General features: G+C 50.9%; 1 protein-coding gene across 1 annotated transcript; it reads left to right on the plus strand.

The window, feature by feature from the left end:
- The first annotated feature begins 184 nt into the window (after window positions 1–184).
- Window positions 185–21,209, plus strand: Tie1 (tyrosine kinase with immunoglobulin like and EGF like domains 1). Its single transcript, XM_040756804.1, has 24 exons — window positions 185–270; window positions 453–608; window positions 3,580–3,897; window positions 3,978–4,088; window positions 5,239–5,394; window positions 5,557–5,688; window positions 5,814–5,954; window positions 6,141–6,269; window positions 7,612–7,757; window positions 7,979–8,123; window positions 10,173–10,331; window positions 10,471–10,608; window positions 10,812–11,102; window positions 11,512–11,802; window positions 12,059–12,249; window positions 14,502–14,712; window positions 14,848–14,958; window positions 15,167–15,357; window positions 16,410–16,523; window positions 16,634–16,704; window positions 18,417–18,457; window positions 18,537–18,633; window positions 18,750–18,849; window positions 20,451–21,209. Exons 2-24 carry the CDS (start codon window positions 551–553, stop codon window positions 20,520–20,522), a joined length of 3,414 nt encoding a protein of 1,137 aa, XP_040612738.1. The 5' UTR covers window positions 185–270; window positions 453–550; the 3' UTR covers window positions 20,523–21,209.
- The last annotated feature ends 1,083 nt before the right edge of the window (window positions 21,210–22,292 follow it).

Raw genomic sequence — 22,292 nt, forward strand, 5'->3', positions numbered from 1 at the left:
TGACCTGCTCTCTAGGATCAGGAGTAACTGTCTGTGTCCTGGAGCACATGCGTAAAGAGTCACTCGAGCCTCGGGGTGTGTGTGTGTGTGTGTGTGTGTGTGTGTGTGTGTTTGCGCGAGCGCTGGGAGGAGGGGAGGCCACAGAACAATGTCCTGCCTCCAGACAATAGGTGGAAACCACTGGCTTCCTCCCTTTCCTGTCTCCTGTGCTCCAGCAAAACAGATGGAAGAGACAGAGGAGATGGGAGAAATCGGTCCAACCATCCCCAGGTCTGTCCTTGTCACCACACACCTCAAGCAGCCCCTTTTCGGGGACTTCCAAGACACACCCATCTCCAGGCTTGTGGGGGCTGGATTTGAGAGGACTACAGGCTGGGAAGCAGGAGAAGTCGTCCCACCCATCTCCCCTGCCACCCCTCCCACCCCAGCCATCATTTCCTTTTCCTCTCCAGGGCTGTGGCGCCTAAGCCGAACAGACTGAGCATCCACACCCACAGCAACTGACCCCAGGCCCAGCTGGCCTTGGCTGGCCCGGGTTAGCCTCTGGAGTATGGTCTGGTGGGGATCCCCTTTTCTGCTCCCCGTTCTCTTCTTGGCTTCTCATGTTGGTAAGTCTCCTGTGGGTGCCTTCCCAACCCCTGATTTCCAGGTCTTAGTCCCAGCCCTCCCAAGTATAGCATAGCAATGGATCTCACAACATGGTGGCTGCCATGTGTTGGGGGGAGGGAAAATAGTTATTGTTTAATGGGTGTAGCATTTCAGCTTCATGAGATGAAAGAAGTTATGGAGTTGGGTGTAGTGGTGTACTCCTTTAATGCCAGCACTTGAAAGGCCAGCCTGGATTACGTAGTGAACTTCATGTTAAACACATAGAGACACAGTGAGACCCTATGTCAAAAACAAAAACAAAAAGAACTGTGGAAGTGTGTGGCGATGCTTACACAGTGTTATGAATGTATTTATTAACACTGAGCTGAATGTTTACAAATGGTTCTGAGGGTAAATTTTAGGGTATATGTATTTTAATACAATTTAAAAATTGGAGAGAAAAATAGGAACTCTGTCATCGATCATCATCATGATTTTGATGCACCAAAAAAATGAGATCAGGGTGGAGAAAACTCAGGTAGGTGCTAGAAACCACTGCCTGTGTATGGGGGAGTGCAGAAGACAGACATTGTTTTGGACCTCAGGAGTAACTCTGTTGGGCTTATTCAATAATTCATTGGACAGTTGGGCACAGTGACTTTAATCACAGCACTCAGGAGACAGAGGCAGGTAGGTGGATCTCTGTGGGTTTGAGGATAGCCTGGTCTACATAGACAGACCCTGTCTCAAAATGATAGTAATAATAATATCAAACATTTATTTAGCACCAATGGCATTCTATTAGCTGGGTGTCTGGAGACTCCCACACCTATCCAGTGGAAATTAAATGATGCTGGCCTCCCGAGTGAATATGTTTGCTGTTTAAATGGGGTTGTGTGCAGAAGTCTTGAAGGTTTCTGAAAATGGGCGATGGATTCATTCAGCCTATCGGTTGGAAGCCAGAGGTGTCTTTTGAGTGATTCAGTCTAGTGGGGAGCACAGACCAGGGATGAGGGCCTCAGACAGACATAAAGTTCTTGAGGAGCACTGACAATAGAGATGCAGGTTACTCCGCCTCCAGTAGTAGACCAAGAAAACAAGAAGGATTTCCTTAAGAGAGGAAGCCACCCGAGTAGTAAGTGCAAGCTTGGGATGCATGGAAGTCCATAGGAGAAAAGGGCTCTGGAGGGAAAGTAGCTGGAGAGGTCGAGTGTGAACCACAAGGATGCTCAGATGATACACATCATCCTGAAGTTACCTGGGAGCCATGGGACAGGGTAGGCAAATGAGTCACAGGGGGTTTTTGAGTCTTGGTGGCATCACTTTGGAGAATGAGTTGGAAAAGAGGCTGTGGCTTCTAAAATGGTCCAAGTAAGTAAAGAAAAGGGCTGAACAAAGGTGGTGGGGAGACAGGGGTGGCCAGCAAGGTATAGGAAGACTACAGTAGGAAAATGTGCCAGACTGAGAGTGAGCAATGAGGATTTTGTTAGGACAACCTGGCTCTGCCAGTTTCTAACTGCATGACCGTGGGCAAGTTCTAAGCTTTTGTTTCCTGGTAATAAAATGGGAATAATAACACCCACCTCCCAGAACAGTAAGACGGGGAAGGAAGAGAGCATCACTAACGAGCCCAATGAATAATTGACATCCAATAAACATTAATTATTATGACAGTGGGAATATAAGATGACACTGAAGCTAGTGTCTTGGGTAATGGGTGTTGTCTCTGAGTCAAGGAACTTGGGAGAGGTGAAGGCTTAGGAAACACGAATGCAAATGAATTTGGAGCCACACCAGAGCTACTGACTCAGAGGTGATGGTTGAAACCCTGGGAGTAGATGAACGTGTTCAAGAAAGCTCAAGAATAATTATTACAGCAGAGAAAATCAGCTTCACTGCAGGACACCAGGAGGCCACAGAGAAAGGGCATTTGGTACCAACGAGGTGGCCAGTAAATGCCAGCTTCTTTTACTTACAATAGACTGCCAAAGACCATTAACTGATATGCTAAGTGGCATTTAAATTAATTGATTACTTGACAGTTAACAGGCAGGAAAGGGACAGGAATGGAGGGGCCTTGGAAGGGCTGGGGTAACAGATCTGAGGCAGGCTAATCAGGCTCTTCTCTTTGGTCTTGCCCACGGTGGGGGCAAATTTTATGCTCCAGTTTACACTAGCCCTGGGCAGCCCATGTCCCCACACCACCTTTTTCATTCCATGTGTTGTTCAGGCTGTTTGCATGCAGGATGGCCTCTCCCTACCCCTGACCTCTCTCCTCTTGTTCCTCTTCACCCATGTACACGACCTAAACTTCTAAAGCCCTTCAAGTTTCTCCTCTGGTGAAGCCTCTCTCCCAATTCCCTCCTGTTCTCTCCCCTCCCCCATGCTCCTTCTACCCCAATACCTGCAACTGGGAGGGAATTCCAGTGCCCCCAGTCAGGACTAGACCCACCTGTGTCTGTGTCTCTCTGGGCTAGGTGGGGCTAGCAACTTCATTTCTGTCCCTAGCCTACTTTCGATCCCAGTCAATCCAATAGTTCTCAGTTATTTAAGCAGCAAGGAGGGTGACTGCATGACACTACAGTCTGAGTGGCTCTTCTAACCTGCACCTCCATGTGGGGCCGGGCAAATGGCTTAGGGATAGCTGTGGTGGAGACGGTTGAGACAGAAGTCAGGGCGGTGACTTGACAGGGACAAAGGAAAGGAGACAGAAGCATCAATCTTTCCCTGTGAAAGCCCTGATGTCAAGGGCCAAATCTGCCTGGAGCCAGAGAAGGTTATGTGCTGTTGTTTATGTTTTAGAAGGGAGTGACACGAGGGCAAAGGGCAGGCATGTGGGGAAGGGAAAGGAACGGGGTGGAAATCCCTGACAAAGTGAAGTCTTCAGAGGGCACGGCGAAACATTAACACCAGAGTTACTCTTGGAGTTGCGGGCTTCTGGGGCTGGCGAGTTGGCTGGTCTACCTTAGAGTCACTGCTGTCCGGTCCCAGGTGCAGCTGTGGACTTGACGCTGCTGGCCAACCTGCGCATCACGGACCCCCAGCATTTCTTCCTGACTTGCGTGTCTGGTGAGGCCGGGACAGGGAGGGGCTCAGACGCCTGGGGCCCACCCCTGCTGCTGGAGAAGGATGACCGCATCGTCCGCACCTTCCCACCCGGGCAGCCCCTGAACCTGGCACGCAATGGTTCACACCAGGTCACGCTGCGTGGCTTCTCCAAGCCCTCGGACTTGGTAGGCGTCTTCTCCTGCGTGGGTGGCGCCAGTGCGCGGCGCACGCGAGTCCTCTATGTGCACAACAGCCCGGGGGGTGAGTCTGGCCGGCCGGGAGGTAGAGAGACAGAGGGAGGACTGGGGTCCTGAATCGCTGACCTTACCTTTCACCCACAGCCCACCTGTTTCCAGACAAGGTCACACACACGGTGAACAAAGGTGACACGGCCGTGCTTTCTGCGCGTGTGCACAAGGCCAAACAGACGGATGTGATATGGAAGAACAATGGTGAGGGGCATTTGATTGGCCAGCTATTCGGAGCTAACCTGGGAGTTAGCAGGTGCTGTCACATGGTCCGCCAAGGAAGAGCAGTGGTCCCCATGGGAAAGAAGACAGCTGATAACAAGTGCCCAGGACAGGCCAAGGGAAGTCTAACCTCTCTCAAAGACATGCCTAGTTCAGATCCTTGATGCCCAAGGCAGGCATGTGCTGAAGTCCACACAGATATGTGGGTCTCAGATCTGTTTCTGCCCACTACCCTGTCCTTATCCACCCCATGGAAGGACTCTTTTTATCCTGAGTAGCCCCCCAAATGCCTGCCTCAGTTCCACAATGTGCTGGCTGACTCTTGGGCACTTGGCTCCTAAGGGAGAAGACCCTTTTTCTTAGACAGAAGGCTTTCTTTCAACCACCAGGAAATGTAGGAGTGGTCAGGGAGAGCTGAGTCTGTGAACCTGTTTAGAGTTCTGAGCAACGACAAGAGGGAGCTAGGCAGGGGTTGAGCCCTTGTCTACCAGTGTGGGTCCTAGATGAAGAGGCTGGGAGAAAGCCCTGAAAAGCAAAAGCATCAGAGAAAGAAAAGGCATTCTAGGAGGTAAGGCTGACAAGAGCAAAGGCAGGAGGGTCTGAAATGCCAGATGATTCTAGAAGGCAAGCAAGCATTTAGGAATTCAAGAATGTTAGGGGTCAGACAGGGTGTGGTAAGGTATGGGACTGGAGGGCTGAGCAAAGAGAGAGCAAACTGGTGAAACAATTGCTAAAGAGTTGGTGTTCATCCTGGTGCAAGGGAGAGCTCTAAAAGCCTGCAAGAGTAGCAGGGTATGGACCGGTCTATTATACAGGCATCTCAGGGGCTGTCCATGGGAGGGTGGCCAGATAGGGCTAGTGTGGATGCAGAGCTCCTATAAAAGGCACGAAAAACTGGCTGAATCAGTAATTGAAGAGGATGGAGAGGGGCGGGGAGGACTTGACTTATGGGGAGTCCCAGAGCATAAAGAGGATATTCTCCTGCTTCCTGGCTTGGACACTTGTATCTGGTGGTTGCCTTTCCCCAAGTCTGATCACTGCACAGACCACATTGGTGTGACCAGGGCAGAAGGAGGTAACACCCGCCTCTCATGTGATTCTGAGGATGCTGACCGAATTGTGTCCCCCCCAGGATCCTACTTCCATACCCTAGACTGGCACGAGGCCCATGATGGGCGGTTTCAACTGCAGCTCCAAAATGTGCAGCCACCATCTAGTGGCATTTACAGTGCCACCTACCTAGAAGCCAGCCCCCTGGGCAGTGCCTTCTTTCGGCTCATCGTACGGGGTGAGGAGCAGAAAACAGAGGTCATGGGTGATGTGGGAGGCCGTGAACCTTATGTGTTCTTCCTTTGGGACTCAGGATCCATGAGGGCCCCAGGGCTATCATTGTCCTCAGCATCTGTGGACAGGTAGGTGAAGGACAACTACTGAAAACCCTTTCCTCCAGGCTGTGGGGCTGGACGCTGGGGGCCAGGGTGTGGCAAGGATTGTCCAGGCTGCCTGCATGGAGGTGTTTGTCACGATCATGATGGCGAATGTGTGTGCCCCCCAGGATTCACTGGCACCCGCTGTGAGCAGGGTAAGTAGGAGAACTAGGACTTAGGCAGAAGATGTTGCCTGAGTGGGAGAAGGTTCTGAAACCATGGGAATGAAGCTTGAAGTACGAGGCCCGACAGAGTCTGTATACCAACATCTTATTTTCAGCCTGCAGAGAGGGTCGTTTTGGGCAGCGTTGCCAGGAACAGTGCCCAGGCACAGCAGGCTGCCGGGGCCTCACCTTCTGCCTCCCGGATCCCTATGGCTGTTCTTGTGGATCTGGCTGGAGGGGAAGCCAGTGCCAGGAAGGTATGGACAAAGCCACCTCCTATGGGCATAAGTGTGCCAGGCCCTTCACTATGACCCTGATCTAAACATAAGCCCTTCAATTCTCTACCAGTGACCTCCACCACCACACCAGCTTGATGGATAGCTTGTGCCTCATCTGTACCCTGCTGGGCCTGACCTACCCATTAACTATACCTCTATTCCTAGCTTGTGCCCCTGGTCATTTTGGGGCTGATTGTCGTCTCCAGTGCCAGTGTCAAAATGGTGGCACTTGTGACCGGTTCAGCGGCTGTGTCTGCCCCTCTGGATGGCATGGAGTTCACTGTGAGAAATCAGGTATATGCCACTGAGACCCCCTCAAGACAGGTGGCCCTTCATCAAACACATCTCTCTGTTCTTTCTTTCAGTAGTGCCCAAGTCCTTCCCTTAGGGAGTTCAGGCACCCACATTGTGAAGGCTGACTCGGTTACACAGGATCTAAAGGAGAGCCTGACCAGTGAGAGTCTTTTGGAGAGGAGTCAAGATCTGAAATTGAATGTGGAAGACACGAGAGATATTTGGGAAAGGATGTGGAGAAAGTCCAGGGAGTTGAGATCCTGCTGTGTACTGGGACAAAGAAGTAGGAGACTAGGGGAGTGGTCAAAAGGATCAAGTAGCTGGGTGTTGGTGGCTCACGCCTTTAATCCCAGCACTCGGGAGGCAGAGACAGGCAGATCTCTGTGAGTTCGAGGCCGGGCTGGTCTACAGAGTGAGTTCTAGAACAGGCTCCAAAAGAATACAGAGAAACCTTGCCTCGAAAAACCAAGAGAGAGAGAGAGAGAGAAAAAAAAGAAGGCTCAAATAATGGGGTCTTTAACTATAAGCCAAGAGTTGCTACTTAATGTGAGGAGCTGAAGAGAAATTGCTGAAGGGTGCTGGGCAGTGGTGGCGCATGCCTTTAATCCCAGCACTCAGGAGGCAGAGGCAGGCAAATCTCTGTGAGTTCAAGACCGCCTGGTCCACAAGAGCTAGTTCCAGGACAACCTCCAAACCCTGACTAGAAAAACCAAGAAGAGAGAAGGAAAGAAATTGTTGAAGGGTGTGTGTGATGATCAGACTTGTATTTGAGGAAGAACCTCTCATTGTGGGTGGAAGAAGCCAAGGGCCAGAAAAGAATGAGTTGGCAGGAATAATGGCTCATACCTATAATCTCACCTCTCAGGAGGCTGAGACAAGAGACTTGTTTGGAGTTCAAGGCCAGTCTGTGATACAAAGTGATTTTCAGGCAGCCTAGGCTACTGCATAGGACAGTGAGAAAGAGAGGGGGAGTAGAGAGAAGAGGAGAGGGGGGAGGAGAGAAGGAAAGAGAGGAAGAGAGAGACAGAGAGAAAAGAGAATTCAACCTGAACTGTTTAAGTTGGGTGGGTGATGAGGGGCTTGCTCTGAGTCTCAGAAGATTCTAGGGAATGTGATGGGAGAAATGGAGGAGGTGAACCCTGTACTTGACTGGATGTGGGACACCAGAGCCTGAAGGAACCATTCAGGACCTTGCTGATTTCAGTTTTCAATGGCAGGGCAGACAGTGGGACCCTCTCTGAGATTCAGAGCATAGGTTAAAGAGCACTTCGGTGGTTACAAAGCTACCTTGGGATTGTTCAGGATGGCTGTCTTCTATCTATCTGTCTGTCTGTCTATCTAGACCGGATCCCCCAGATCCTCAATGTGGCCACTGAGCTGGAGTTCAACTTGGGGACAAGGCCTCGAATCAACTGTGCAGCTGCAGGGAATCCCTTTCCAGTACGAGGCAGCATGGAACTCCGCAAGCCAGATGGCACCATGCTCCTGGTCAGCCCCAGTCACCCCAACCTACTGTCTGCTCCCCTATCTCACCATGGGTCCCTAGCCCCCTCAGAACTTACAGGCTCTGCCCACTGGCCTGGCCATGACTTAAATGGGGTAGGCTAGTTTGTGAGGGGATGTTATTGGATCTGTGCTCAAGCAATGGTCAGTTCCATGTTTCATGGAGCATACATTCTCCATTGACTGTCTCCCTGTCTGTGTCTTAGTCTACCAAGGCCATTGTGGAGCCAGACAGGACCACAGCTGAGTTTGAGGTGCCCCATTTGACTCCTGGGGACAGCGGGTTCTGGGAATGCCGTGTATCCACGTCCGGTGGTCAAGATAGCCGGCGCTTCAAGGTCAATGTCAAAGGTTAGTGGTGTTCTAAGGCTCTGGAGGATGGGTGGTACCCAGGGTAGGCAGGGCCGGATGCTACTCAGGCTGGGGATCCTAGCATGAAAGACAAGGGCTTCAAAGGGCAAAGCTCAGCCCCAAGCAAGGAAGGTTGGTGGCCAATCAGTGTTAACGCTGGAACCCAGCTTGGTCCCTCCAGATACCGCCTGGAAAAGACATCAGAAACTTGGGATATCCCCCAGCCTCGCCCTGCCTCCAGAATATACATGTGCTGCCCACCACTGCACCCAGTGTCCCTTTAACCCCACCTCTGAGATTCTACTCCCTTATCTGAGTCACCTCACATGGACACACAGAGACAGTGGATAGGCAAACCCGTTTGGCCCTTCAAAAGGAATACTTACACGAGAGTCTGCTGGGTAAATAAAGAGAGAATTGCCAAGCACTCAGAGCAAAGCACAGAGCACCCTCTCCATGGATTAGGCAGTGCTTCACTTCGGCACTATAGACCTGGGCAGCCCGGCACCCCAGGCCCTCCAGCACCCCAGGCCCTGCTCTCCTTCTGCTTCCCCGGTTGTCTGTCTTCATCTCTCTTCTCCCTCTCCTCTCCTCTTCCTCCCCTCCTCTTTTTCTTCTGCTTCCCAGTCCCTACTACCCCATCCACCAGGCCCTATTTTTCTCTTCTCATTCTTTTATCAGATCTTTGGCTCCAGCCCTCCACTCAACTTGGATTCCAAACCACTGTGTAAAAGGGGCCAGGCTGCTTGGGAGGACTTAACTAGATAATGCATTTAAGTAGTCAGCACAATGGTTGGCAGAGGTATGCTCGATATAGAGGGCACGTGCTGTTATCTAAAATGACATCTAGTACCAAGGTACCGACACTTCTCTGGCAGTAGCACTGTGTTCTGCAATTAGGAGCCTTGTCCTGATGCCAGCCCTGCATAGTGGACCTCCATGAGGTGAGGCATCTTCTGTGAGGTTCTGGTCCAGAAGCCAATGCAGAAGTTTGTGGAGGTGTGTACCAACCGCTTCACTTGAACTCAGATCCCTGCATGAACCACAGGCACTGGGGACTCCTTAGTAACAAAGTAGACACTCATCTCTCCCTGATCTGTACCTGTCCTTGACAAACTCTTGCCACCTGATACTCCTTGACCTGCATCTTCTACACGCCTCAGCCTCCCTCCTTTACTCCCTCCTTCCCTCCTACTCTCCTTTCTTTCCTTTAATACTTTCTAGCATTGCCTTTCTAGAAAGTCAGTCTTGAAGAAGTCAGTGAACCTGTTTAGGTATTAATACAATAATCTAGTCAGGTGGTGTAATGCACGCCTTTAATCCCAGCACTGGGAGGCAGAGGTAGGTGGATCTCTGTGAGTTCAAGGCCAGCCTGATCTACAGAGTGAGTTCCAAGACAGAGAAGGCTACAGAGAAGCCCTGTCTCAAAAAAAAACAGAGAGAAAAACTGAGGCCAGAATAGGGGTGGTAACTGTGGAGGAAACCAGGCAGAAACACAAATACTACTTTAGGGTAGAACTGATTGATTTGAGGTAGCCTGATCAAACCCACCTAATTTAAATTCTCCTCGTTGTGTGTCCTTTGGCAAGTCATACAATGTTCTGAGCCTTGATTTCTTTATTCATGACCCAGGGGTCTTGAGAATTAGCAGTTACCCATAACAAGCATCAAGTTTGGAGCAGGTGCCTCATCACTGACATGTTTTGTCTTTAAAATAAATCAACAGATTGGTGAATGGTGAACGGAGGGAAGAGAGCACATGACACCTAAGTGGTCCCTGTCTTGCATCCCAGCCTCCCTCTATGCAATATTGCAAAGACAGACAGCTGTTTCCCAGCCTCCGTATAGCCATGTCACACTCTCACCTAGCATCTTCTGAGACACCTATGTCCTTATGGTCAAGTCCTTGTGTCCCAGAACTGCCTTCTCTGAACCTTGGCCGTCCCAGTCATCTCTTGAACTTGGTGTCCTCCCACCAAACTATATAATCTCCAGATCCCAGAGTGCTCCCTTCTTCCTGGACCCTGACTCCTCTCAGTTTTTTGACAGTACCTCCAATGCCTCTGACTGCTCCTCGGCTCCTGGCCAAGCAGAGCCGTCAGCTTGTGGTCTCCCCATTGGTCTCCTTTGGTGGAGATGGACCCATCTCCTCTGTCCGCCTGCACTACCGGCCCCAGGACAGCATGACTGCCTGGTCTGCTATTGTGGGTAAGTGGGGACTGACTTAAGGGGGTAGGAACAGAAAGGGAGGGAGGGGTGGTGCAAAAAGAAGAGGGGACTGAATAGGAATGGTGGCTTCGGGAGACGGTTGGGACCGAGTGATGTGTATGGCACACCTCACCCCCAGTGGATCCCAGTGAGAATGTGACATTAATGAACCTGAAGCCAAAGACAGGATACAGTGTCTGTGTGCAGCTGAGCCGGCCAGGGGAAGGAGGAGAGGGACCCTGGGGGCCTCCTACTATTATGACTACCGACTGTCCTGGTAAGAAACCAAGAGTCTTTCCTTCCTATTCCCGCAGGGTTCACTGCCATGCCCATTCAGAATATGTCTTGCTTGGTCCACCCCCCAAAACCCTTGCCTTTTCCACTGGAGGTTGTCCCAGCCCTACCACCGGGGGTTATTATCCCATTTAGTCCCCAAGGATCCAGTGGATGAGTCTGACCCCTCCTGACCTCTGGCCACAGAGCCTTTGCTGCAGCCATGGCTAGAGGGCTGGCACGTGGAGGGTCCTGACAGGCTACGAGTGAGCTGGTCCCTACCCTCGGTGCCACTGTTTGGTGATGGTTTCCTGCTGCGCCTGTGGGACGGGGCCCGAGGACAGGAGAGGCGGGAGAACATCTCATCCCCCCAGGCTCGCACCGCCCTCCTGACCGGACTCGAGCCTGGCACCCACTACCAGCTGGATGTGCGACTGTATCACTGCACCCTCCTGGGCCCTGCCTCGCCCCCTGCGCATGTGCTCCTTCCCCCCAGCGGTAGGCCCACTGTGGGAATGATGGGCTAGGGGTTAAGGGAGGTCACAAGAGCTGGATGGACATGGAGAGAACCCAGGACGCATGGGGAAGATAGAAAATACAGGGAGGACACAGAGCACATGGGGTGGGGATGGATGAGGAAATTATGGTTCGTGTGAAGAACAGGGCTGGACGGGGGGAACCTAAGCTACTGAGGACATGGAGAGGACTTGGGATGCAAGGTGACCAAGGGAAGAAGCAGCTTGGAGCTGGGGGTGATCTGGGGATGGAGGTGAGCCCAGCCAGGGGAAGGTAACACATGACTCCCATGCTGGGATCCACTAAGAGTCAATGCTAGAGCAAGTGCGTCGGACCCACAGCTAAACAGCCCCGTCCAACCTGCCCCTTCCTCCCACTCTTACCTCCCCAGGGCCTCCAGCTCCCCGGCACCTCCACGCCCAGGCCCTCTCAGACTCTGAGATCCAGCTGACATGGCAGCATCCTGAGGCTCCATCTGGTCCTATATCCAAGTACATTGTAGAGATTCAGGTGGCCGGGAGCTCAGGAGACCCGAAGTGGATGGATGTGGACAGGCCCGAGGAGACAAGCACCATTGTCCGTGGCCTCAATGCCAGCACTCGCTACCTCTTCCGTGTGCGGGCCAGTGTGCAGGGTCTCGGCGACTGGAGCAACACAGTGGAGGAGGCCACTCTGGGCAATGGTGAGAGAAGGGGCCATGCAGGGTGCCTCAGTCCTGGGACTGTGCGATGCATGTGCCCCTCCGCCTTACCTCCAACCTTGGGGCTATCTCAGAAACTATTCTAGTTGCTTCCCCAAACCACGAACTCTAGTCATCCATGATGCCTCCTCATAGCATGGTACCAGGATCTCCAACTTCTCCCTCCTTGGGATCCCACAGTGGCCTCTAGGTTCCCTGGCCCAGGCCATCTCCACAATCTGTCCTTCATTGTGTCTAGGGCTGCAGAGCGAGGGCCCAGTCCAAGAGAGCCGGGCAGCTGAAGAGGGTCTGGGTCAGCAGCTGGTCCTGGCTGTGGTGGGCTCCATCTCTGCCACCTGCCTCACCATCCTGGCTGCGCTTTTAGCCCTGGTGTGCATCCGAAGAAGCTGCCTGCATCGGAGACGCACTTTCACCTACCAGTCAGGATCGGTCAGTGCCCCGTACCCGCTGGGTACAAGATACTCTCTATTGTGTGTGTTTGTACCCACATACGTGCATGTCAGTATGGGTGTGCATATGCCTGTTCATGCCACAAATGTAAAGCTACAGTCAGTGACCCTCTAGGGTACAAAATAGAACTTTCATTTTTTTTTAGAATTGAACTTAGCTCATGAGTTCATTCATATTAATGATTGAATAATTAGCAGTCTCAGTTAAAAAGGACAGTTCGTCCATATTTCACCAGGTCTTATTCCAGGCTTGGAAGCCACCATCTGGAATTGCCTTCTTCGCTTACTCACCCTCCGAGGATACTATCAGCCTGGATCGCGACTAGGGCCCACGCTGGCCTCTACCCTCATAGGCCCTCCCTTACTTGGGAACCAGCCTCTATCTATGCACATCTGCGGCCAGTGTTCTGATTCCTACTGGCTGTGAGCTCTCATCCAAGCCTTCACTCTTTTCTTCCTTTTTTCTTCTTTCTCTTTTTGAGGCAGGGTCTCTCTCTCTATGTAAACTAGGCTGGCCTAAAACTCACAGAGACGGTCTGCCTCCTGAGTGCTGGAATTAAAGGTGTGTGCCACCATGCCAGCCCCAGCCTATATTCTTGGAGGCTCCAGGACATCCTTTGGGGAACTCCACCTGTGCTCACCCATACCCCTTGAAGGGCAGCAATGTGTGATCCTGCCCTTCACATAGCCAACCTTTGACCCTTCAGAAGTGTGCAAGGCCTGCAGCCTCTCTCACACTCCTGGAGGAGAGAGGCTCACTCTTTAAACTTTCCTCAGGTTTCAGTCCTCTTACAGGCCATGCCCTCTGGCCCCCAGACCTATGCAGACAAGAGATGGGAAGGAGCTGCTGACATCTCGCTCTGTCGTGTCATGTCCACCCATCCTGGCGGTCCCATCTCCCTGTTGTCACTTAGAATCAGAACTCTAGCCTTGGTCCTTTCCGCTCCGGCTCTTGCTATTTAGGGTCATTTAAAAGAAATTCAGAGCATTACTAAAAATGACGGAAAGGAAAGAAGAAATACTTCTCTCTCTCTAGGGCTAACTCTTGTATAGAAAGTCAGTGTTCAAAGCTGGTGTCTGCTGTGCCTTTAAAAGTCCCATCCAGACTCCAGATATTCAACTGGCTTCTTTGTCTGAGCTGTGTTGACCTTGCCTCTGAGGTCAGTGCACACAGAAAGCCATGGGAGGCGGGGAGAGAGTAGCAGGGCCAGATGCTGAGGCAGGGCAGTGAGATTGCAACCTTCAGTATACACAGGATCATTTCACGTATAAATATGGATGTCCACTATGTGTCCCTGAACAGATATTCATGTTCATATACGTTCATGTAGTGGTGCAGATGTGCATCCCATGTATGTATTCATGTGTCCCTGGCACAGCCTCAGACCCTCATGTGTATGTGTATCTCTGAATGGATGCACCTGCGTATGATGTAGCCACAGAACATACATGTTTATTCTAATATATGCCACAGTTGCAATGCTTCACATGAATCTATGCTACCTGTGCCCCTAGCACTAACCCATCAACCGGGCATCAGTTCACTAAGGAAGTTCACTGCATGTCCACCTGGACCTTGTTCATGTTCTCACGCTGCCATTCCTTACTCCTGTTCAGCTGCTGCCTTTCCCTTACATCAGCCCTGCCCAGCACAGCCCTACTTAGTAGAGGGAGCTCGACAGTCCTCTTTGTTAGAGTCCTTGAGTCCTGGCCTGGGATTAGAACTGTCTAGACCCAAGTAGAGGGACAAAGATCATCTCCGCTTCTCCTACTGTGAAGAAGAAAATCTGTCCACCTGCTCCTTATAGCTAAGGGCCTACCATGTAATAAACACTCAAGGAATTCACCCACGGTGGCGTAAGTAAGTGAATAAATAAAGCCTGGTTGTGGGGTTTGCACAATAATGGGAAGCTTATTCTTTCCCATTACATCTCATTGCAATTCTCTTTTTAAATATTAGAATGTCTTTGTTCCATTGACCGATCCTGAGTTCCACCTTGCAGCAAACCCCACACACTAGACCCCCAGGCTGATGCCTCTGTATTTGTCTTTTTAGGCATCTGTCCACCCGAAATGCACCTGAGGCTCTGTCATTCTGTGCACTGTCTCTGTAGGTGTGGCTCTGTCCATCTGTCGAACCACTGGACCCTCTCTCTGTATGCCTCTTTGAGCTTCCTTTTGCCTACACATCTCTTCTGTGGACTAGCTGCTTATTCATCCCATCCCATGAAGGGTGAAGAGACAATTCTGCAGTTCAGCTCAGGAACCTTGACATTGACCCGGAGGCCAAAGCCACAGCCTGAGCCCCTGAGTTACCCTGTGCTGGAGTGGGAGGACATCACCTTTGAGGACCTCATCGGGGAGGGGAACTTCGGCCAAGTCATCAGGGCCATGATCAAGAAGGATGGACTCAAGATGAATGCAGCCATCAAGATGCTAAAAGGTCCTTGGATGTGACCCCTGCCTCTTTCTCTTCCTTTACCCCACAAACACCAGCCCTACCTAGCTCCACTCCTCAGTAACTGACCCCCTCCCAGAGTTATCCATGGCAAAAGTTGATTCTCATTTCTTTACACAGAGTATGCTTCTGAAAATGACCATCGAGACTTTGCAGGTGAACTGGAAGTTCTATGCAAACTAGGACACCACCCCAATATCATCAACCTCTTGGGGGCCTGTGAGAACAGAGGTGAGCCCCTAGTTCATGGCTTTTTCCTTCCAGACCTCTGTCATCAGCCATCACCTGTACCACATTAGTAGCTTGAGGGGATCTCTAGGTTCCCCATTCATCACAAGATTTTCCTGCATGCTACAGGCCATCACTTACGGTTGCGTACTGCTCATAACAACACACGGCCTGTATCTGAACCAAGACTATGTGTCTCCTTACCTGCCAGGTTACTTGTATATTGCTATCGAATATGCCCCCTATGGAAACCTGCTGGATTTCCTGAGAAAGAGCAGGGTTCTGGAGACTGATCCAGCATTTGCTCGAGAGCACGGGACAGCCTCCACCCTCAGCTCCCGGCAGCTGCTGCGCTTTGCCAGCGATGCAGCCAACGGCATGCAGTACCTAAGTGAGAAGCAGGTGTGTGTGAGTGAGTGGGGTGGGAGACAGTGGGGAGAGGGGAGGCCTTTGCACAAACTAGTCAGGTCGTCAATCAGCAGGCTCTAATCGGGTTTGGGAGGTATGGGTAATGGGAAGGAGGGGCACGGCCCCAGGTTCAGGCCCTGGTGCCGAGTGACTATAAATGTTGCATGGAGGGAGACGAGGACAGGAGGCAGATAGGGAGAAGGGAAGGTGTTGGATATGAAGTCCCTGAGGGACATCCTTGGTGGAGGCGTTGAACAAGCAAGTTGTAGGTACCAAACTAGCGCTCAAGAGACAGGCCTGGGCTGGAGACAGTGTGGGGGCTGCCATTTCAGCACAGTGACTCCAACAGGGGCGGGGTGGAGATCCACTGAAGAGGGTGGGGTGGCCTCCAAATGAGATGAAAGAGGGGACAACTGCCAGAGGGGCACTCCAGTCTGAACACAGGCATTTTGCAGGCAGCAAAATGTTGAGTCTTTGAAAGGAGAGGGGCATCAGGGTTGATAAACAAACATGTCTGAGGAGGATGGAGGGCTAAGGGGAGAACCTGGAACATGGAAGCCACTTATGGACTTTCATCAGTAGGGGAGAGAGGACAAGACTGTGGGTAATGGGACAGAGGCATTGAAAGAGGAAAGCTAGGATGGGATCCCAGCTCTTGGAAGACAGAGGTGGGAGGATCAAGAGTTCAAGACCAACCTAGGCTACATAATAAGTACCAAGCCAGCCAAGACTACACAGCAAGACTCTGTTTCAAAAGATGAGGGAAGAGGGTGGGAGAAGAGAAAAGGAAGAACAGGAGGAGAGGGAGCGGATGGAGGAGAGGACAGTAAATCAGTCTCCCCTGTCCCAGAAAGAGGGATACTATCTGCACTTTGTGGCCCAAGCCAGGGGAAGAAATGCATGAGAGGCAGGACTGCTTTTCTCAGCCCCTTGTCAGGTGATCCATGACTGAGACATATGTGGGTGGGAAGACTTGGGGTCTCCTACTGGCCCCATGCTCCTGGACCCTCATTCCTCTATTCCCTGACTTCTGACATTGCCTGCAGTTCATCCACAGGGACCTGGCTGCCCGAAATGTGCTGGTTGGAGAGAACCTGGCCTCCAAGATTGCAGACTTTGGCCTTTCTCGGGGGGAGGAAGTGTACGTGAAGAAGACGATGGCAAGTCTCATTCAGCCTTTCCCACTTAGGGCCTCTGCCTGTGGCCTGCCTCTCAAGCCCCTCTAATAACCCATTCTTCCATCCTGACCCTCTGACCTTTTCCTTCACAGGGCCGTCTCCCTGTGCGGTGGATGGCCATTGAGTCTCTCAACTATAGCGTCTACACCACCAAGAGTGATGTGTGAGTACGGGCAGCGGCAGGAAGGGGCAGAGGGCTTGGCTTCCAAGGATACTTAGACATTGCCTAGATGCATCTCAGCAATGCCTTGGGTTACCGAAGGCATGACTTGGGTATCAACATGTTCCAGATGTGCAACCAATGAGTTCTGAGGATGCTTTGGAAGTTTCTGCTATCTTACAAGGAAGCTAGGAGGCTTCCAAGACCTGGAAGGATCTTGATCTTGGAAGTGACTTCAGTGGTAGAAATGGGGTAGGGAGTATTTAGGATTTTCTTTGTGTAAGAGACCAAGGAGTTCCTCAGTGAGATCCAGAAAAACTGGGTAGTTACTAGGGTAGCAAGAGAAAGAATGCTCAAGGGGCATGCCCACCTTCCTGTCTGAAGGGTAAGGTCATGGACACATGAGGCTCTTACCAGTACATGACCCTTCAGACCCCTGTGTGCCACACACACACACACACACACACACACACACACACACACACACACACACCCTGCACACTCCATGACCATCTTGGCACACTTCCCACACACCATGACCATCTTAGCACACATCCGTTATCTCCAGATACATCCATCTCACTCTGAACCTGACCTGCTAACCCTTCAGCCCTGTCTCCTGAGCTGCTCTGTCCCGGCCCTCAGCCCTTTGGACTGGCCTGATCTTCTCACTGACTGCCCCTCTGATCACCACCTACTTTCTGCTTCTTCCCAAGGCTCTCTAGAGTTCTCCTCCACACTAGAATTCCCTGCCCTGGCCTCAGGCCTGCCGTGTGTCTGCAGAGTTTCTTGCCATGCACAGAAGAATGGGAGTTTAGAACCAGGATTTGGGTCCCTTTCAGACCTCAGTGTTTCCATCTGTAAAATGAGGATAGTAAAGCCTGAATCACAGGGCTGTTGTAAATTACATAATTGGTACCTATGTTAGTTAATCAGTGCTCAGACCACGGTGAGTGCTCAACAGAAATGACAGTTTACAATATTCTCAATTCAGAGCTGGAGAGATGGTTCCATAGTTAAGAGCAGTGGATGTTTTTCCAGAGGACCTGGATTTGATACCCAGGTCTCACATGGTGGCTCACAACCATCTATAACTCAAATTCCATTGGACCTAACACCCTCTTCTGGGTTCTGTGTGTATCGGGGGTGTACTGTGGAGATGGCTCAGTGGGCAAACTATCTGATGTGTGTGTGTATGAGAGAGAGAGAGAGAGAGAGAAAGGAGGAGAGAAGAGAAGAGAAGAGAAGAGAAGAGAAGAGAAGAGAAGAGAAGAGAAGAGAAGAGAAGAGAAGAGAAGAGAAGAGAAGAGAAGAATGAGATTATATGCAACAAGTACTGTAAATCTCAGCACTAGGGAGGAGACCGGAAGATCCCCGGGCCTTGCTGGCCAGTCTATCAGAATCAGCAAACTCCAGGTTCGGTGAGAGGAAACCATCTAAAAACTAAGGTGGAGATCAATTAAAGAGGCCCGTTGTCTACCTATGAACACACACAGAGACAGAGAGGGAAATACACACAATGTTACTATAATTAGTTGAGTCTGGGGAATCAGGAGCTATGAAGGCTCTTCAGTGGAATAGGGACAGTAGCTGGCCAAGGTCAGATGCTAGCAGATAAGACACATGTGGGACCTGGTATGGTTACATGACTTGGTTATACAGAGATTAAACTGTGCGTCTCCCACAAGTCACTAAATGCACCCTTCTCATTTCAGCTGGTCCTTCGGGGTCCTCCTCTGGGAGATAGTGAGTCTCGGTAAGCCTACACTCAGTCCTCCAGAGCATCCCTCCTTACCATGGGGCCCTGGACTAAGGGAGTCTTATACCCACTGCAGGAGGCACGCCCTACTGTGGCATGACCTGCGCTGAACTCTACGAGAAGTTGCCTCAGGGCTATCGCATGGAGCAGCCCCGAAACTGTGATGATGAAGTGTGAGTTCTGCTTGAGTTCTGGGAACTCAACTCTGAGATGGGTGGCCTCGGTTCCGAACCTGTGAGCGGCCCCCAGTCAGTCCCTCACCTTACAGTACCCCTACCCTCATGCACAGGTACGAGCTGATGAGGCAGTGCTGGCGGGATCGTCCCTATGAGCGACCTCCCTTTGCCCAGATAGCACTACAATTGGGCCGCATGCTAGAAGCCAGGAAGGTAAGAGGTTGGACAAGGTGGGGATGGGCACCCTCCAAGCCCATGGGAGCACCATCTCATAGATGCCACATATGAGGCTACTGTCTCCCACCCTCACCCAAACTCCCTCAGCTGGGGCTGTCACCACAGCTGGGCTGGATTTAGGATGCCTCATATGCTGGGTTTAGACACTAAGCCCATATGTACTCTTTCCAGAACTGTTATTTCTTATTCTCAACAGCAAATCCCTCCCCTAAATTCCAGACAACTAGTCTGTCTTCTTCCAAGCCATTGACCCATTCTCTCCTGGTCCAGGGCCATAAAAAATACCCAAATGGAGGAGTGGCTAAATGATACAGAAAGGACTAAATAAATAAGTGGAATTAGTGATACAATAACCATATGAATAAACATAGCATAATACAATAACTGAATCAGGTAACCATGTAAGTATACAAATTACCAAATAAAAATGAAATAACAAATACAGCAAAACGTGTAAACATGAAAACAGTTTTTCAGGTTTGTCTAGGGTTTTTGTTGGGCTTTTTTGGGGGGTTGTCTCCCCCCTAGATAGGGTTTCTCTGGAAACTCACTCTGTAGACCAGGCTGGCCTCAAACTCTCAGAAATTCTCCTGCCTCTGCCTCCCGAGTGCTCAGATTAAAAGTGTGCACCACCACCCCCTGACCATGAAAATAATGTTGCTTAAATAGCTACCTTAAGAAGGAAGGAAGAGGCTGGACGGTGGTGGCACACGCCTTTAATCCCAGCACTCGGGAGGCAGAGGCAGGCAGATCTCTGTGAGTTCGAGGCCGGGCTGGACCGACAGCTTCCAAAACAATACAGAGAAACCCTGTCTCGTAAAACCAAAAAAATTAAAATAAAATAAAATAAGGAAGCTGTGTACCTGTGATGCCTGTCTATAAACCCAGATCTTGAGAGATGAAGTCAGGAGGACTGAGTTCAAAGTCAGCCAGAGCTACATAAGACGCTCGTCTCTCAAAAGGCAGGCTGGGTGTGGTGGCACAAATCCTCAATCTCTGTGAGTTCAAGGCCAGCCTGGTCTACAAAGTGAGTTCAAAGCTAGCCAGGACTGCATAGTGAGACCTTATCTCAAAAACAAAACAAATATGGCCTGAGGTGTAGCTCAGTTGCTAGAGTGCTTGCTTATCATGCACGGGCCCTGGGTTTGATCCCCAGAACCCCATAGGCAAGACATGGTGGCACATGCCTGTAATCTCAGCATGGAAACAGGATTGGAAGTTCAAATTCAAGGTCATTCTTACCTACAAAGTGAGTTCAAGGCCAGCCTGGCTTAGAAAGACTGTCTCAAACAGCAGGGAAGGGGGTATGGGGAGCAAAGGGGAAGAGAACAGGTGAAGGAAAGGGGATGGAGGGAAGAGGAGGAGAGGAAGAGGGAGGGAGGGAGAGAAGGACCAATTATATACACAAATCATCAAATCACAACAACAGCCTTACAAGTGAGGAATAAGTGATTTTTTTAAACAATGTCTCACTGTGTAGCTTTGGTTGGCCTGGAGCTTGTTGGGTTAACCAGGCTAGCCTTGAACTCACATAGATCTGCCTGTTTCTGCTCCACTAAGACTTGTTCTTTCCACAGGCCTATGTAAACATGTCGCTATTTGAGAACTTTACCTATGCTGGCATTGACGCTACAGCTGAGGAAGCCTGAGCTGCCCCACCAGAACCTGACTCTGCTGGCCGGAGCAAACTCTTCCACTTATGACTTTGGGCCCTTCTAACCTCAGACCCAAGCTGTCTCAAGAAAGTTTTTTTGCTTTGTTTTTCGATACAGGGTTTCTCTGTGCAGGCCTGGCTGTCCTGGAACTTGCTCTATAAACCAGACTGACCTCAAATTTACAGAGATCCGCCTGCCTCTGCCTCCTGAGTACTGGGATTAAAGGCGTGCGCCACCACCCATCAGGTCAAGATAGCCTTTTAACTCAAAGGAAAAAAGAAAAAATCCAAGAAGCATTGGGCTGAGGGAAACAGGGGTCCCCATTCTTGGCAGTTTATCTCAGAGCTACCCTTCTTATCTGTCCTTTCAGTTAATTGTGTTCCTCCACATATGTGCCTGCACCCCAAAACTCCACGTATGTGCCCCACACCCAAACCCTCCACGTATGTGCCCACACCCTAACCCTCCTTGTATGTGCCCACACCCTAACCCTCCACATATGTGTCCACACCCAAACCCTCCACATATATGCCCACACACCCAAACCCTCCACATGCATGCCCCACACCCAAACCCCACTTCTCATCCTCCACTAAAAGCAGAATGTAAGCTACTCACACCCTGTTCAGCACCCCCTACTCTCTGCTTGTACTCAGAAAAAAATAAATACACTGAGAAGCAGTATGTGTGTGCATTTTACAGATGGTTGGTCCAAGGTGGGGAGAGTTAATCCCAAGAGCAAAAACTGGGCTTCTGAGGAAATGAAGCGCTGTCCCATAGCACCGTCCTTCTGAAGGGGTGCTGGGTGGCCACATATGCCACCAGCCCACACCTCTACCCCAATGATATTACAGTTTCCCCTTGTTCCCCTTCCTGCTTCCCGGCCTCCTCACCAGCGTGTCTCCCTGCACCTCTGAGTCAGCACCGCCTCAGAGTCTTTGCTCTGCCCAAACATAGTCCCTGCCAGGACTGGTTGAAGCCCAGCCCAGCTTGAAGTGACACCCTAGACCAGCTGGTGGCTGGACTTGGGGGTCCTTATGCCCCTCTCGCTCCTGGCTTCTAGGCAGCCTTCCCTGGCAGATCATCTGCTTATAGCCAGCTAATTGGAGGGAGGCAGAGTCCCCTCCAACTTCAGCCAGATGAGGTGGATTCCTTGGGACTGGTGCTGGGGGAGGTGTTTCTCTCCCTACCCCCACCCATGATGTGTGTGGCCTCTGACTATCTTTCCCGTTGACTGCTCATAACTGTCTTCAGAGGTCTCTCCCACGGGTGCTTAGGAAACAAATGGATTCTTTTTTCAATTAATCAAATGAATACCCCCTCCCCACGAAAAAAGACACAAACCTAGTATGACAGTGTAGTTGACAATACGGATGTGTGGCCTTCGTCACATCGTTAACCCCTCTGGCTTGTTTTTCTCCTCTGAGAAACGGGGTTGATTTAGATGCCTCCTTGTTGCTGGTATTAAATGAGGTCTTCCACGGTACCAGTACCGGGTCTTGTATGCAGTTAAGAGTGGTCAGCTGATGGTGTGATACACAAAGACAGCAGGAGCTGCAGTGAACAGAGCTGAATGGTTGGAGTGACTCAAGAGGAAGAAAGTCACTGTGGTAAATGGGAAGCTGATGTAGGATAGATGGAATGTGCTAGAACAGAACTTCAGAACTACATTCACTGTGGGGACCTGGTCCAGGGGCGAAGAATTTAAAAAGCAGCCCTAGGGTTGGAGAGATGGCTCAATTATTAAGAGCAAGTACTACTTTT

The sequence above is a fragment of the Mesocricetus auratus genome, unplaced genomic scaffold, assembly GCF_017639785.1.
Source record: "Mesocricetus auratus isolate SY011 unplaced genomic scaffold, BCM_Maur_2.0 Super-Scaffold_100014, whole genome shotgun sequence".
Taxonomy (NCBI): domain Eukaryota; kingdom Metazoa; phylum Chordata; class Mammalia; order Rodentia; family Cricetidae; genus Mesocricetus; species Mesocricetus auratus.

Coding starts and splice junctions, on each gene's coding strand:
- Tie1 (XM_040756804.1), top strand. CDS start 551: ATGGTCTGGTGGGGATCCCCTTTTCTGCTCCCCGTTCTCTTCTTGGCT. Junction 16,705..18,416: donor TACACCACCAAGAGTGATGT/GTGAGTACGGGC, acceptor TTCTCATTTCAG/CTGGTCCTTCGGGGTCCTCC. Junction 18,850..20,450: donor GCATGCTAGAAGCCAGGAAG/GTAAGAGGTTGG, acceptor TTCTTTCCACAG/GCCTATGTAAACATGTCGCT.